The sequence below is a fragment of the Perna viridis genome, chromosome 3, assembly GCF_037379345.1.
Source record: "Perna viridis isolate PV_CMFRI_1.1 ecotype Kerala chromosome 3, ASM3737934v1, whole genome shotgun sequence".
Classification (NCBI taxonomy): domain Eukaryota; kingdom Metazoa; phylum Mollusca; class Bivalvia; order Mytilida; family Mytilidae; genus Perna; species Perna viridis.
The window spans coordinates 41,199,550-41,215,094 of record NC_142447.1 but is presented as its reverse complement, the minus strand read 5'-3'; the positions used below and the strand labels follow the sequence as shown (position 1 = coordinate 41,215,094).

Below are 15,545 nucleotides of genomic sequence, written 5' to 3'. Positions count from 1 at the left end.
GTTTATTGGTCGGGTATTTACAGACAAATTAATACCAACTTTAGAAGTAATACAATATATATATATATATATATATATATATATATATACATATCCTTACTTTGTTAGGACATGCTTTCTTTTAATTTTAATTTATTTCAGAAGAACTATGATTGCGGTGTCAAACAGTTTCTATTAAGTCAATATACATTATTAGTACGATTAGACAAGAAATTAAAATAACTGTGAGAAACATTCAAACTATCATTATTGTTCAATCAAATTTTACTAGAAATATACAAACTCTAACAAGTATCATCTAGGGGTGCCTGATGTTCCTTCATCCAGTATTTGTTGTGTTTTTTTCACTATCAATTCTAGACAACAGATCATATAAGAATATGAAGTTCTAAGATGCATACAAGTGTAGTCTGCTCACTTGATCGAAGTTTTTTTTATTACTGGGCTAGTGGGTTCTGACAAAAGGCTACAGACCATAATATTTTGATTTTTTCTAGTTAATAAGCTTTCTGGATGATTAAATAGTTTTCCGTCCAATAGACTGCGTATATAGGTCTCAGTATCGTATTAATTTTCCAATAGACTTCTATAGTGAAGTGCATATTTTTAGGATTTTAAAAAAATATATATATAAATTGATTCAATAAAATTTTCATTTATGTAGCATTTCTAAGGGCATGTGAAAAAATAATTTCCCGCAAAGAAAATAGGGTGAGTCCACGAAGATTGGACAGAAAAGTAGCCTTGAACTATAAATAGCCATTTTCTCTACATTGATTTTCGTTTTGCACTCATCAAACCTATCTTTTCAGTTGACATTTTTCGTTATGATAGATTTTCTTTTAAAAAAAGTTTGTCATCTTATAGTGTGATGTTTGCTCTATTTTATGTCATTGTTCATATCTTTAGACATAACATTAGTTAGTAGAGAGGCAAAAAGAAAATGCCCTATATTTTTTATAGCACCCGCTCAGGGATATGCAGTTCGATACTGGTACCTATACCAACGAGAACGCCATGCAACTGTTGATGTTATGCTAACATCCATTACGTGCATGTTTTTCCTGTTAACGAAAGAGATATTGGAAATGTATAATATTAATGGACTTTATGAACTAAATGGATATATACCTAACCATTGATATTGATGAAACCTATCGAAACGTAGTGGCTCTGCGTGAATAAATCAATGTTTGTGGTCAAACGCCGCATGAAGGGTTTACCGTTATTTTTTGTAATGCTCATTATCACAAGATTTCGTAGTGTGAAGTATGATTTCTTTGTCCACTTATGAAAGAGGAAATGTCAAATAAATTTGGTCCCCAACGGTGAACGTATCACCTGTCCATGTTTTGTTAACACCCTCAACCGTATTCAGTCACTGAATGACCATTACGTTACAGGGATTATAGTCTATTGCAACAGGCTCGGGTTTAAACCATGAAGAAATGAAGTTTCTACTAAAACTATCTCTTAACCAATGAAACAAAGAGTCTGCCTTTTTTCTTTGGTACAGAGTCCAGATTTTTTTAGATAAACAAAAAATGTGTGGACAAAAATAGATCACGTCTTTTTTTCTGAGGGCCTGATATTCTATGATTTTTTTATTTCGAACTTGATCCTAGCCCCCCTATAAAAATCAAATGGTAGTTCCCTAACCTAAGAGTATGAGACACAGGTAATGACATTTTTCGAAAGCGCATTCTATAACTGTCTTGTTATTTTACATCATAAATGGGGAAAAAACTTTTAATTACTAAAAATTAGTAAATATACATGTATTTGTTTTTGATATGCTACTGGCATTAAAAGAAATCCTATAACAACTGTTTATACAGTCGACATACTTCGAGGTTTGGTCGGGGAGCGCTTCCAAACATCGTCGGATTTTAACCCAGAGCATCGATATACCAGTCAAGCCCTCTTAACACTTAACCTTTCGGTTAAGTACATCGTGTTTTCCAAAGGCTAGTCTCCGAACCAACATCTGTCAACGGCCGCTCCTTACGGAATCTCCGTTAGTGATTGCTGTGTGAAATCCTTGTAGTCAAGGACATTTTTTAAATTCTAATAGGACAATTATGGTTCCTTTTCCATGTGTTGTCAACGTATATCTTTATAACAGAAGTTCCAATGGAACATTTCTTGTTGGTTATTTTATAATGAAAATTCCTTTCGGAACATTTGATATAATAGGTTTGTTCCATTACAGAATAGATAATGATTGTCCAAGGGTAGTGATATGGACCAAGAAAAACCGAGCCATAGGCAAGGCGCAATATCAGTTTTCTGGTCCATATCGCAACCTATGGGCAATCCATATTTTGTGATATTTTCTTTTGGAAACTTGTGTTATGGGGGAACTTTTGCTTCGTGACACACGTAATAATATTATTTTATTAGCTGGAAGGCCTTATTGTTTTATTTATGTTTTGTCAAAAAGGTCACTGAAGTCAGTATTATGTTTTACTTGAATATTAATTTTGATGTTCCTCCACTCTACCGGAATGTATGTAGTGATTGGTAATACACATCCGAATTCATATGAGATTAAAGGGGCGTCTTACTTTCGCGTCAAATATGTAATTTAGCTATATTACTTTTGCGCCATGGGTATGTATTATTTTTGCACCACAGGAAGCAATTTAACAGGTAACGCTTACCCTACCGGTGCACCTGGTCCATGCTCCCAGTTTTTTGTGGAGTCCGAGTTGCTCATTTGCTTTTGTTACTTTGTATGTATGATTTTAGTTACTTTATATTCTTTGTTTTGTATGTCTGTTTTCCATGTCTAGTCTTTGTCCCTGGATTGCATTCTTTAGATTACCGCTATAACCTTGGTTCCCTTAATTACTCTTTCACTTTGCGCCACATAAAGGTAAATAAAGGTTACGCAAATCATAATAAATAATGAATATAAATATTATTTATATCTTTCGTCAATATGCGAATACTAAATTAGAATTAGCTACAGTTTTCGTACGTGTAGATTATCATTCACGCGTTTTGTTGTTTCCTATGGATATCAATGTTATGTTATATACGGTTTGGAAATTCACTGCTAAAGGCAATTACATAAAACAAAAACTTGTCCAGTGTTTTAAGTCATTGGTTTCAATGCTGTTTCTTATAAATGTTGTAATGGATTACAACAAATTTATTTTACTTAAATATCAGAAGACAACAACTGAAATACTGAGTGTTTCTTACTTATATTCTAATTTACTACTACTAAGGGTTTTTTTAACGTCCTTGACTACCCTCTCGGGTCTCGCGCGGACGGATTCTAATTACCTGTATTTAATCTTAATATACCTTACATAATAAAGGATTAATTCTATTGGATGAAATATAATCACGTGACATAAATTAACTTGGATATTTTTTGTTTTAATCGCAAGAAAGGTTGAATAACCCCCAAAATTTATGCCATCATTGAATAACCCTTTTATTCACAGGTAAATAACCAATCAAAAATACAAGAGTAGGTGTATAACCCATCTTTGCAAATTACGACTGGGCGCGGCCATTTTTTCCCTTTGTTTGTTCGGTATAATAAAACAATTACGGCACTCTAATTCGGTGAATCTCCAAAATTGTCAACCTCACTAAGGTTATTCCCGTCGGGCAAAAGCCCTCAAGGAAATAACCCTAGTTTGGGTTGACAATTTTGTATATTCACCTCCTTAGAGGGCCGTAATTGTATGATGTTCCATGGCGCGAAGTCACCTTTTTGCGCATTTTAATTATCATATGGTGAAAAAGCAAAACGACGGCTTAAAAAATCATGAGAATTAATATTTGCGCAGACACAAACCACGCCCAATTTAGCGCGTGCTAGCCGAACTTTGACAACCTTGCTGGCGAAAGAGTTTTATTGAAATGAGAAAGATATCGATAAATGAATAAAACCCCGTATAGGACATTTTCTGCAAGACTTATTCTATTCATAATTGTGCTTGTTTTTTTTCTATATTCGAAGACATTTTGCAGAGTTCAAGGAAGACCCAAGCAGTTATCGGCTCATTCCAAATTTTGTTTCCGGAAAAGTTTTATTTACTAGGGATAACATATTCGTGTTCCTAAAAATGATTTACTAGTACTGAAATGGACAGAAAGCACTAGAAACTAAAATGTTGGAAATAACCCTTGTCTGTTTATAACTTAGTTGATTTGTTAGGCAGGTGCGTAGCTAGATATTTACAGATATATAGACACAGAAAATACGGCGAGGGGATCTGGGTGCCGCTCAAAGCCCCCAGTGGGTCAATTGCAACCCCTTGGTAGGGGCCTGAGTGGGGCACAGCCCCCGGAAGCTCACCAGTTTTAGGGAAAATCATCTAATAGTATTTGGTGAATATTAGGCAGGCATTTTAGTTCATCATTGGTAAATTTTAATGTTTTAATTACGGGGACGAAATTTCAATGTGACTGTCGTATAAATTACGGGGAGAACTTTGTGTTCGAAGGACGACAGGAAACCAATGTCTACATAGAGCATTTGCCGAAATCGGTTGGGTCCTAAGTTGAGATATAACCCCCTCTCCCTCGAGTACCGAGTACTTCTTAGCTTCAAGTAGCGAGTACTGCGTCATGTTAGCCTTGAGTACCTAATCCCAATTTTTTTTTCGAGTACAGAGTAAATGTACCTAATTTATAAAATATTTCCGAGTTTACTCTGAAAATCGGGCGAAGTGTTGAGTTCTATTTACTTAAAAGAAAACTTTTTTTATTGTCCCCGTCTCGTTAATTGAATGGTTACAAGTAGGTACTGGTAACTATTCGATTATCGGAACGGAGTATTGAAACAAATTGTTGGTTGCTATCTATTTTTTGTGCATACAAACAATTTAAATGTATTTAGAAATATAAATATTCATGTAAATTTGGGGCAGTTTCTAACAGAAATGCTTAGACAGGCTTACTTTTATAAAGAATTCCACTTAAGTGTACGATATGGGCCTTTTTGATCTGGTTTGAGGGTATATGAACTATAAAATTGTTGAAAACCCTTGCACAATATCAAGATGTAGAACAGGAATAAAACCCTGTTCCTTGAGTGACAATATGATATTTTCAATATATCATGTGAAGTGTTATCATACGCAAATTCACTCCATATCCTCTCTTTTTATATTAAAATATACATGTACATTTTAATAATATGAACATAATTTTATTTATTTTTCTATTTACAAAGTTAACTTTAGTTTTTGTATCAAATTATTCATTAATAAATTATTTATGAGGGGTTGGACACGAGGACAGGAACCCGGGAGTTACGGGGAGGTAGGAATGGGAGTTAATGGTGCAAGCTTGTCGGGATATTACAATGGGCAGTAAAGGAGAGAAAACTTGGGGGAGGTCTGGAACCCGATAGCAAAATGGAGCAGGAACCTCCTATCTACCCCTCTTGTATACATTGGTCAACTTTCGACAACGACATTTTAAACGACTGGACAGTTCACGCCCAGGGAACATATACATGTAGCTCAGACATTTACACTAGTTTTATTAGACGGAAAGTCGTATTAGGCTAATACAAAATATAATTATGTCTGTTTCAGGTTGAAAATATAGGGTAGGTAAATTATTTTATTTTTCAAATCATTTTATAGACTTCAATGTGGCACATTTCTTGACCTTTAAAAATTAAGTTAATGGTGCTTAACCAAAATCATTATATTTATCGAAGTTTCCCCGGCAAAATTTACTAATAATTAAAAATTAGCGATGGTAGAGTCTAGGTAATATAGGAACCAAAAAATATATGGTAGAGTCTAGGTAATATAGGAACCAAAAAATATAGTAAGTGGTTTGGGCTTGGGGACTGTTGGTAAAATCCAGTTGTTTTTATTAGGTAAAAAAATGATTACTAACCAGGCAGGGAAAGGATAGCTGAAGGCATCTGTCCATTTGGAGCACAAAATTGCATGTTTATCAGTATCAGATATTTCATTTAGGCCTCGAAGTAGCCAGATGTGGCTAAACCTCGAGGCCTCAGTGATAAACATGCAATTTTGTGCTCCAGATGGACGGATTCCTTCAGCTATCCTGGTGGTTGGAACTGTGTAACGCTAATAGAGCTACTTGAAGTTGATGGCACTTCTGATGGATACATGTATATGCGAATATCATTAATACTGGCAGTGGTCGTTGGCTCAGTATCTGCTAAAAGATTCACTGAAGGCTCATTCTCAATACTGCCTTCCTCTGATCTTTCATCTCACATTTTTCTTTTTGGTCAAATGGCAAACTTGTCCATTTTGCGGAAATCGCAAATCTACTTTTATAGAAGTTATCGGAACGTTGGAATGATTAGTAGAAAACGGATAACGGGTAAATGACGTTGGATTTCCGATTTCACGTTGCTACGTGCAGCGCAATTGATAAAGTAATATCAGCCATTACTGTACTCGTTTTATATACGTCCATCAAATATTAAAAAAGAAACAAAAATAGTTAAAATTTCGTTTCGTGCGTTTATATAAATTGGGCCCTTTTTGCAATAGACCGTCAATGCCGGAAGGGAACATTCTATTATTTACGGTCAAAATACATATTTTATCTTACATCCCTCTGAACGACAAATACCCGCCGTATTAAACAAAAAAACTGGCAGCTGAAATAAAACAAATTGTCTGCTGATCTTAATCTAAACATATTTTATTACGGTTACCGACTAGCGGCATCGCAAGTCTGAAGACAGCAAATAGAAATAAAACTTTGCCTAGGATGGCTATAGAAATTGTTTTCTTGAACGATGTCAGTCAGTGGTTTTGTGGTGATTTTGGTTATTTAGCCTTGTTTTATAATAATAGAACTGTAGGTACTCCTGTGAATGAAAATAGCATAGATAGTATTTTTTTTCACCAGACCCATTTGTTGAAATTATATTCTGAGACTTCGGAGTTATGTTAATGTACGTGTCTATGAACTAGGTGCCCAGAAACTAAGCGCTTTTACATGACACATGATGTCCATGCCACAATTTGTAGCACTTTCAAGAGCTATAACTCGTCGACTGAGAAATAGATGTAGCTAGTTGAGAGGTACATGTATCTAAGGACAGGAATTATTTCAACTATTGTTGTGTAAGTTTGAATGATTCGACAGACATTTCGACGTGGAGGTCAATAAATTAAATTTCGACATGAAAATTTAAAAACTGAGGAAGGCAAACTAGAAGTTTGTAGTTCAATTATACCGTATGTCGTAGAGTTTTGTGTTCATTCATCTACTCTACTTTTGAAATGTGAGTACTTTGGCGTAGGTGTGCTATTATAATGCATACTTTAACAGCTTTTTTGGTTTGAAATCTTATACCGATCATTTCTAAATTTGAATCTTAATAAACACTTATAAAGACTTTTATATTTTGAATCGAAAGTGGAATTTATTTAAGTGTTTATCGTTTGTTTATTGATGACGACAGCGAGGTATCAAAGTGCCATCTGAGTATAGCCGTAACAAGAGTAGATTGCCAAGTCCAATAAGATGTAGAACTGCGGCAAACCAAGTCGAGTACGTGCCGAATACTATTTTTCGATCATGATTTCTTGTTTGCGTCTTTGTTTGTCACCAAACTTTAATATTTGTTATTTGTTGTCGTCGTTCACAATCCTTGAACAACAGAAGAGTGACATCAACTGTGATCAACAGCAATATAGTTTATTAACACACCATTGGCGTAAAAATACTATAAACCTATATAAAAATGAACGTAATAGAAATGTATTATACCAGAAATTAACGATAAATTCAATAAGCAGGGTAATTTGATGATATTTTACTTTAATATCGGATGGATATTGGAAGTAGATTCTCGTTAACCTAGGCATGTACGATACTAAAAACAAACGCAACTATTTCGCTGCAGCAATAACGAAACATCGGCATTTAAAAGCCGAATTTAAATAGAAACTGGGTCTAGCTTTAGATTAACTTTTCCTCACAGAGAAATTTACAACATTTTTTTTCGAATTCACTCTCTAATAATATAGACTTGACCATTACGGGTCAAGATGTGTAGCTTGTCAGATTTGGACCACTGGCCAAGCTGATAATAACATGCCAACTAAGGGTGTTGACAGACTAATTACAATTAATGATGCGATAAGTGGTGCGAAGGAAATCGACAATTATTCTAAAGAAAGGAAACATTTTATTAATTTCTTAAATTTCTCATACTGCTTTTTTTTTACTTCTTTAAATATACATTGTGTAGTTGATTCAACGTTAACTGAAATATAACTAACTTACTGAAACAAACTACTGTCCTCGACTTTATAAATAGCACTAAAGTGATTAAAGGAATGAATGTATGTATATAAAACAAAAGCAAAAATAGAAACAAACAAAAAACATGTAAAATTAATTAAAGTTATGATAGAAATAGAATGAAATGAAAATAGTTTGTTCAAGATTCACACAAAACTAACAAAATTTTTAAATTTCGGCTATATATTATAGAGTTTGGATCAGAAAAGATTATAAATTATTAAAATATGTATCTAATGTTCTTAAAGGAAATATTTATCGAAAGATCAATCATTCAAAAGCACACCTTAAATTTGATTTCACTTCCGGATCAGTGGCACTACCTGAAATTAGTATACTGTATATGTATATTTATATGTTTGTATTATATTATATCATATCTTCCAGGCTTGTTTGGTAATTTATTTATTTATTTTTTTTTTTGGGGGGGGGGGCTTTTATTCTGTGTGTTTTGATTTGTTTTCTTATCAAGTTCTTCAACGTTGGAAGTCGATGACACTGGGCAGCCATTAAACATGCTTGGGATTTTTTTCGTTACATGATATTTCTTTGTAGATTTTTGTGCTGAAAAATGTTCAGAATAGCCAGTCTTTTTTTTTTTTTGTTTACTCACAAAACTCAACAACGACAATTCTAAGAATGATAAGAATGATTAGAGAACAGTTTTTTTCTTTAAGAATTAACAATCCATCCAATCCTGAAGTGTTTTTTTTTTAAATTTTATTGTTAAGTAAAGAAACAATGATTTTCAGAAATCGAGACATTTGATTTTCATGTCAAAAACAAGTTGAATGTGTCGTGATGAAAATAGAACAATATACTTTTATTATTTTGTTTTTATTTAAATTTTACTTTTACTTTTTACAAATGCCAAATTGTTATTATTTTTCAAAGAATGACACATTTTAAAATTTGTCACAACATTTCATGCTATTTTCAAAACAATATGAACCGTTATCAAATTAGTGAATGACATCGAAGGTTGACCACGTGACTCAGACTTGTGAACAACTCAGCAGGCTTAGTAATCTAGCTGTCAACAACTTACAGCTATAAATACAGGCGATAACTCAGTAGTGGAAGCATTTATTCGTGCAATTTTACGAGGTACAATACATTGAACAGCAAAATGATTAACTCTCAATTCAGCATCGACTACTTGACAAGGAATTCAGGGGCAGAGAAACGGGAGTCAATATCGAGCGATGGTGATATTGCCCGAACACCATCACCGAGTAACGGGTCTGAGTTAAGTGACCCAGAAAGCTGTACATCAAATGACAATGCAGAATCTATTGCACAGGTTAGTATCATTTATTTTGTTAGTAAAACCTTAATTTTGTTTGCTAACATCTTTTTCATACTCTTTGTCTAATTTTGAATCATTGCCCAATTAAATTAATGTTATTATCAGTTTAATAATACGACAATATGTATTTTTTATTGTATTAAAAGTTAGTTGTGAAACTATTACTCCACACTTTGGTACGAGCTGATTGGAGCATCGTCACTTTGAAATCTTATTTTATGAACATTAATGGTATTATTTAAAATTTTTATCATTATTTAAAATGATATGTTTTGCAACACTGCATCTATTATGAGACCTTTGTTTTAATTTGTAGGTTTTGCTGTCATTAGACCGCTCAATCAAGAATGGACTTTGTTCAAGTGACCCGAATGAGAAGCCGCCACACTCATACATCGCTATGATATCCATGGCTGTGCTCAGTAAACCTGACAAGAAGATACTTCTTAACGATATTTACCAGTACATAATGGACAACTTTCCTTATTATAACAACAAGGAGAAGGCATGGAGAAATAGTATCCGACATAATTTGTCGTTAAATGAATGCTTCGTAAAGAGCGGGAGATCCGACAACGGCAAGGGAAACTACTGGTCAATACATCCAGCATGTATCGAAGATTTTGCTAAAGGAGATTTCCGTCGTCGTCAAGCACGACGAAGGGCTCGAAAAAGTTCTGTGAAGAGCTTTGGTGGTTCTTCGGAAAATAACAGTCGTTTCAATCTTGGATATGTACCGATGACACCATCCCAGGTTGGATTCCATCCGTATTCAATTAATAGCCACACTATACAAATGGCACAAAGCAACCCGTATCAACTTCTTCAACCAGCAGGAACATCCATACCGGCAAGGAAACAGCTTCCACCGACACTACCGCAATATGGAAATGAGCACTCTTTTTCTAATGCAACTATTCCAAGGTTTTCATTCAATGCGCCACCCGCCTTCTGTAGCTCACCAGCGTTTGCTAGCGGGAATTTGAGTCCTCCAGCTTACTCTTCATGTCAGTTACAGAAGGCTTTCCCACAATGGTGAACACGTTGCTACCTCGCAATGCCGAATGATGGTATCTTATTGGATATATTTTAGAATAAAATTTGGCGTCTGAAGACGACACACTTTGATGCGAGTCATTGAAGGTGAAGGTTGAAAAAACACTTTCGGACAGGAAACATTTTAGGTTATTTGATCTGTAACCATGTTAGATGGTAATTGAAAACCAGATTTGAATTGGAATAGAGATTGGAGGTTTATATTTGTAGCTGGACATAGAACGATTAGGGTTTGAATTGCAATTTTGTTGCGTGGAATGTTGTTTTTTGTTAAGAGTTGACCTTTTCATATGGAGCAAGGAGTTTTTTCTATAGTAGAAACAAACACTTAAGTGGCAACTGTGTTGATTTTTTTTTTGCAATTTTTGTTGCAAAATATATTGTATTAGAAAACTTTTTTTTTCATTTGTAGATATATCTTTTTTGATTTATTTTAGTGCTATGAACATGTATCGTTTTAATTTGTAAATATATTAATTTTAATACCATTTCACAACAGTGCAATAAATTATAATTTTTATTCCGTTTCTGTTATTTGTATGTATGTATCTTCAAAGTTTGAGAGTTTTGTTTAACCCTACAATTTTCGACGTGTTTACTAAATGCTGTATGAGGTGAAAAAAAAATCTTTACAAATATCATAGAAAAGAATAATTCAACTTCAGTGTAACATATAACAATATTTATCAACCAGCAGTCTAAAACAACCTGCTTTTTAACCGAGATCTGATAACAACACAAAACAAAAAAAATGCCAAACTTTAACTGAAAAAAATTAAATATATAACCGAAAATAAAGTCAATCAGAACAAACCAAAAAAGCACCTATTAGAGACAACTAAAGCGAAACAAATATAATCATCTTTAAATAATAGTGTCTTCTTTTAGTGGTAACATTTCATGTTCTTAGTTATTTCTTAGTTATGCAAAATGTTTAGTGGAAAATATATATTTAGTGGAATATATATATATATATATATATATATATATATACAACGTCTCAGAATGTGACGACTCTATTCGCTACACTGCTCCATCGGATCAAATTGATACAGGGAAGAAAACGTTAACTTATAGAAGGGTCTGAAAAATTCCCAACGATGTTAGAACTGTCAAATTTGCGAAGCAAATTTTTGGTCTTTCCCTCCGCGGGACTCGAACCCGTACCGCTGTGACATCTATGGCAACACCGCCCGCACTAAGTCCAGCGCCCTAGACCGCTCGGCCAGATTTTTCAGAGCCTTATATATATATATATATATATAGTTCAGTCCTACTTGAACGAAGGTTAATTAATTTATCGCAGCAGGGCGGTTTAAATATCGCAGCAGGGGGTTGAAGTGTCATAACAGAGTTGCTGATTTATTGCAGCAGGGAGTGGGTTATAATATCACAATACATGTACTAGGGATTGCATTGTAGATCATTAAGAGGAAATTAAAATATTGCCGTATTAATGAGACAGACCATTTATGAAGTTGGGGCGGGGTTAGTATATATTGCTGCAAATAAAAATGTAAAAGGGAGTATGTAAAACACACATATGTCAAATACATGTAGTTATCAATTTATCCTGTTTGAGATTGATATTAATTTTCATTTGATAATTCAATGGAAATTGTAAAAGACTTATTACAGATTTGAAATACATATACAAGGTCTATAATAACAAAGGTTTGAGTGGTTTTTTTTTCATAGTAAAGCAAAAAGTGATTCAGATAACTGTGATAAGACCTTGTACATATATCACAGTTATCTGAATCACTTTTTGCTTTAATATGAAAAAAAAAACGCTCAAACATTTGTTATTATAATAGCATCTGAAAAGAAGCTGTACATTAACATTATGACATTTACTAAACAAAACAATATTTCTATTATTTCATAGCTTTTGAATGACCAAAGAGGAAGATCACCCTCTTTTCAGTTTTTTTAAGTGAAAGATTTAGCGTGGTAAGAAAAAAGTACTAAGATAAAACAAAAATATAAAATCTATGATAATCTCGTTAATCTGGTAGGGTTTTAAATCAAAATTTGAGTAATTAGTAAAACAAAAGGATGAATTATTTGTTGATTGTTTCTCATTGATTATTATGTTACATAAACATTGTATTTATATCAATTTAATAAGCCATTAAGAACATAATTTGTGTAATATTTCTGCTTTCTGGGGAAGAAAGTTGTGAAGGAGGGAGATTTGTATCTCCCACGTGGGAGATTGACACAAGAAGAAGGAGCCTAAAAACTGAGGATTAACAGTATTTGTTAAAATGCAAAAAAAAACCTTCTTTTCCTACGTATATATCGAAATACAACATAAAAGTTGTAAAGAGTTTTCTTCCTTTTTAAGTCGCTAATATTGTTAGCGACTTTTTGCAATCGTAATTTCAGTACTTTTTATTGGTATATGATTTGCATAATTATATATTACTACTCCATGTTATGCTGCAAATCTGTGCCGTGTCACTGCCATAGCGACATAGTTCTAGCTTGATACGAGATAAAAAATGTACCTCTTAAACATCATTTACTTGTGTTCTACGTGTGTTTCTTGCTTGTATGAGAACGATATCTATAAATAGTCATTGCCAGTTTAATCTGGTTCCTTGGTCAATATCATAAACGACCCAAATATCGCTAAAATGTACCTCTTTTAAAAATATTATTCACATGCCTATGTGTGTTTTTTTTTGCTTGTATAAAAACGGGAGGTTTACATTAAAATGGTCGATTAGCATTGAATTTATGTAATATTACCCAGTTTCCGATTCGTACATTGACTATATAGGTTATATACATGATCAGGGCCCTATATCTATATATGACCATTGCCAGTTGTTTATTCTGGTTTCTGAAAACCCGTTGTTTTGATTGAAAACATTCGGGTCATTACGGTTACGAAAGAGTAAAACTTCTGTACTTATGATGTCAACCTTGTAGCAACATAACCCTGTTGCATAAGCCTAACTGTAAGAAGTCTAGATGAGTTGTGATATGAAAACTCCACACGCATAAACAGGTGTTAAAGGGGCTGCCATTTATAAACAATACAAAATATCAAATTGGGGAGGACGAGTTCTTAATTTGAGTTTTTTCCTGATCACGGTCACTTCTAGTATTATGAAATAAAAAAAAAAAACAGTTTCCACAAAATATCTTAAAGTAAAGCCCTTTCAGCATAAATTTTGACTAACTTTTATGGGTCTAAAACGCTCAAAAACATGTAGCTTCCAGGGCCCTTGAGCGGTCCCCTAGATTCCTTGCCAAAATTTGGTCTTCTACTTCAAAGAAAGTCTGGCTATATACCCCTGTATATATTCAGTCGTGTGTTATACTTAATGGGCATTGTACAGATTGGTTTGATGTCAATAGTGGTTTGAAACAAGGGTGTATACTGTCTCCCTTACTAATATGTTCATCAATGATCTTGTTGACGACATTGTATCATTTTTTATTTTATGCAGATGATGTTGCATTTTTAGCTGAAAATGAACAAGATTTACAACAATTGTTGGATGTACTTGTTGGATAGTGTTTGAAAAATGACTTGATTGTTAATTGTGATGAATCAAAAGTTATTCACTTCAGAACAGTCAGTGTCAAGAACTTCTTATCAATTTATGCTAACTGGTAAAATTGTTGCCACTTTTTCTGATAATAATTATCTTGGTCCACTGCTACCGAATTTTTAAGCTATGATTGCATGGCTATAGCTGTTTCAATATCAGCTAGTAGATCATTAGGGATATTGATATCTAAATGTAAAGCTAATGGCGAATTTCAATACTCTATTTATAAAACTTTTTGATTCTCTTGTAATTTCTGCAATTGAGTTTTGTGCTGCAATATGGGGCATAAAGGTGTATTCGTATATAAACAGTGTATAAAACAGCTGTTTTTTTCATGACTGTCGGTAAATACACACCTTATTTGGCTCTATGTGCTGATATGACCTGGATGCCATGTAATGTAAAACAATGGACCTGTGTTATAAGAAACTGGTCTAGCGTTACCAAAATGGGAAACTGGTCTAGAGTTACCAAAATGGGTAAGAGAGAGTTAACAAAAAGGTGTTTTATGGGGTAATTCTCAAGGAAATAGGAAAGTTAAAAACTGACAATACAGGGTTAAGGCTAAAAACCACTAATTCCACTTTCCATAGGCTTCTATGCTAATTTCACAATATTCAATGGCTTCTCTGGACTTTACCTTAACTTTAACCTGCAGAGGACTATATATCAGCATGATTCTACATATGTCAGCTCACAATCCTCAGAATGGCATGTGGGGTTAGCAGACTTGCAGTGCAGTAGTGGTCACCGGAAGTGAAGTGTCTATAAATAGCATGGGAAATCGCAGTGTTTTCACAAGATAGGGGTATATTTAGAAATCATTATGGAGATTAGGCTTCACATCACAAGAAGCAAAATGCACCTATAAAATGTACAGAAATGTTTTTCCTTTCAGAAACTGTTTAAATTTTTTAAATGAGATGAGAACTTTTTTCACAGCACTATGAGGAACAGGGGTAATTTCTGCGTAGGACTATTTTTGCCTACGTTCCAAATGCTCATTGGTTGAATTGGTGGTCTGTAACCTTAATACAAAATTTAAGAGTTTTAATATGAATTATTTGTGTGATACAAAATATGTTATGTCAAAATCTGTTATAAAAAATATTGAGAATAATTCTTAGTTTTGAAACGTTCAAACAAGAATGGTATTGTAAACTTATGTCAAATGATTCAAGCAAACTTCGTTCATACAGAAAATCTAAAAATACTTATGGTAAAGAGAATTATTTGATAAGAAACATACCTGGTAAATATAAATTTTTTTTCTTTAAGTTTCGGTGTGATATAGCGCCGATAATTATCGAAACCGGTAGATACGAAAAGTA

General features: G+C 33.5%; 1 protein-coding gene across 1 annotated transcript; it reads left to right on the top strand.

The window, feature by feature from the left end:
* The first annotated feature begins 9,392 nt into the window (after window positions 1–9,392).
* Window positions 9,393–11,165, top strand: LOC148622283 (forkhead box protein I3-A-like). The gene is made up of 2 exons (XM_088574034.1): window positions 9,393–9,583; window positions 9,906–11,165. Exons 1-2 carry the CDS (start codon window positions 9,410–9,412, stop codon window positions 10,626–10,628), a joined length of 897 nt encoding a protein of 298 aa, XP_088430160.1. The 5' UTR covers window positions 9,393–9,409; the 3' UTR covers window positions 10,629–11,165.
* Window positions 11,166–15,545: the final 4,380 nt, after the last annotated feature.